Source organism: Histoplasma capsulatum, genomic scaffold (genome assembly GCF_000149585.1).
Source record: "Histoplasma capsulatum NAm1 scaffold_7 genomic scaffold, whole genome shotgun sequence".
Classification (NCBI taxonomy): Eukaryota; Fungi; Ascomycota; class Eurotiomycetes; order Onygenales; family Ajellomycetaceae; genus Histoplasma; species Histoplasma mississippiense.
The window spans coordinates 1,163,028-1,165,016 of NW_001813976.1; the positions used below are offsets into that span (position 1 = coordinate 1,163,028).

The window sequence follows — 1,989 nt, forward strand, 5'->3', positions numbered from 1 at the left end:
GTGTCCGTTTCTTGTACTTCTGTCGACAAGCTCTCATGTCATCAAAACTTGGCTTCTTTGGCTGTGAGAAAAAGATCCATTGAATATATCCAAAACTTTTAATGTCACGTGATGGAGGCTTGATTAGTCACTACTTCTGGCAATTGACGCCATGCCTTCAATAAAGGAATATCAACTATTGCAAGTACGAGACGAAGTGTTTACTATTATTTTAAACAAAAGCTCCTATTTTATTTTGTTTTATTTTTGTTTTCTTCTACAACTTATTAATTGGAATAGAAAAAAACAGGCAATGAAAAATTCAGTAAACATAAAAAAGAAAATGAAAACGAACAGTGGTGAAGAAAATAAAAGAAAGGTCAATTAACAAACACACATAGAACACAAACGCAGTCAATATTTGGCAGTTTTATTTTTATTTTATTTCCCCGTTCGTTTGAAAAGTCGTCGAATTTCGTTAGGAAAAAGACAAGTCCAGGGGGAGGGCGTGAGTGCCGAGTGGCAAGTCAAGGTTGAGGATATCATTAACATCGTTTTTCTTTCTTCGTTGCCTCCTCCCGTTAGTAGTGCTAATTTTCTATTATTCGTCCTCATTTCGTGGAAGCGAGGATGTGAAATTCGACCCTTTTTTACAATTTGTCGTAATACTGGAAACGAGAAGAAGAGAGCACGGTTAGCCAAGGACTTGTAAAAGAGATGCGGTGGGATATCAATAAAATGAAAAAGCCTATAACACTTACATTCTCAACACCAGGAACAATCTCCTTAATACCCTTCCTCTTCCGCATCTCGGTAACAACCTGTCCAGGCTTCGTGGTAACATCCAACGGAGACCCACCAGGCAAGATCTGCCAGTGATCGAAGACGGATTGCGGGAACGCTTGTCCACCAGTCGCACTGCGCAAGTCCGCAGGGAAGCCGAACGATTCGTTGACGGGCAGGTATGCTTTGACTGTGAACAGCGGGGTGCCCGGTCTTTGCTCTTCGAAGAACACGTGGCCACGGCGCCGAGTGAGGACGCCGTAGATGCCACCCATAGCCTGTTCGGGTACTTGGATCTCGACCAGGAAGACGGGTTCGAGAATTCCTGGTTCTGCGAGGAGAGTTGCTGCGTACAGGACACGGCGTGCGGTGGGGATGATCTGTCCACCGCCGCGGTGGATAGCGTCAGCATGTAAGGTGACATCGAGAATGTTGAAGCGGACGGAGCGCATTGGTTCGTCAGCAATGGGACCCTCGCGAGTTGCCCATTGGAAGCCGGAGACGACGGAGTCCTTGATTTCGTTGAGATATTGAACAGCTTTGGTTTGGTCGACGAGCAAGTTGGCGCCAGTGGTGTCGGGGCCGAAACACCAGATTTTGCGGGCGTCAGTGACGTCCCAGCCGTGCTCATCGGCGAGGATACGGGCACGGGCTTTGAAATCATCGCGCGGGCCGATCTTGCCGTTCTCGATGTCACGGGAGACATCCTCCTCTAAGGGCTGTGCGGTCATGTATAGACGGTTGTGTTTGTTGGGGGACTTGGAGAGAGCGGTTATGCTGGAGGTACTACCGACAGTCTCACGGTAGGAAACGACAGGGTCTTTATATATGTAGGGGAACACCGGCGTGGTCTTCTTCTAGATCGTGCAGGCAAATTTCCAAATGCAATTCACCAGCACCGGCGACGACGTGCTCACCAGACTCGGATATGTACGTCAGGACGCACGGATCAGACTTGGACAGACGTTTGAGACCTTCGACAAGCTTGGGCAAGTCGTTGGCATTCTTGACTTCGACGGAGCGCTGTACGACGGGGGAGACAGAGAATTTCATGACCTTGAGGTTGTGGGGCAGTCTCGGGAGGTGGTGAGGGTACCAGACTTGAGCAAGAACTGATCGACGCTCGACCAATCTCAAGAATGTTACCAGCAGGCACATCCTCAATTGGCTCGATGAAGCGGCCCATCATGAGAATGGTCCCGCTGGAATGCCCTTGATGAACAGATC

The 1,989-nt window shown here is 48.5% G+C and overlaps 1 protein-coding gene across 1 annotated transcript in view; it reads right to left on the reverse strand.

The window, feature by feature from the left end:
• Positions 1 to 629: 629 nt before the first annotated feature.
• Positions 630 to 1,989, reverse strand: part of HCAG_05988 (hypothetical protein) — a gene marked incomplete at both ends in the record, with an annotated part of 2,935 nt that continues 1,575 nt past the window's right edge. Inside the window, 3 exons of the mRNA XM_001538333.1 lie at positions 630 to 647; positions 741 to 1,582; positions 1,680 to 1,785. Coding sequence (XP_001538383.1) covers positions 630 to 647; positions 741 to 1,582; positions 1,680 to 1,785 — 966 coding nt within the window. The remainder of the gene's footprint in view (positions 648 to 740; positions 1,583 to 1,679; positions 1,786 to 1,989) is intronic.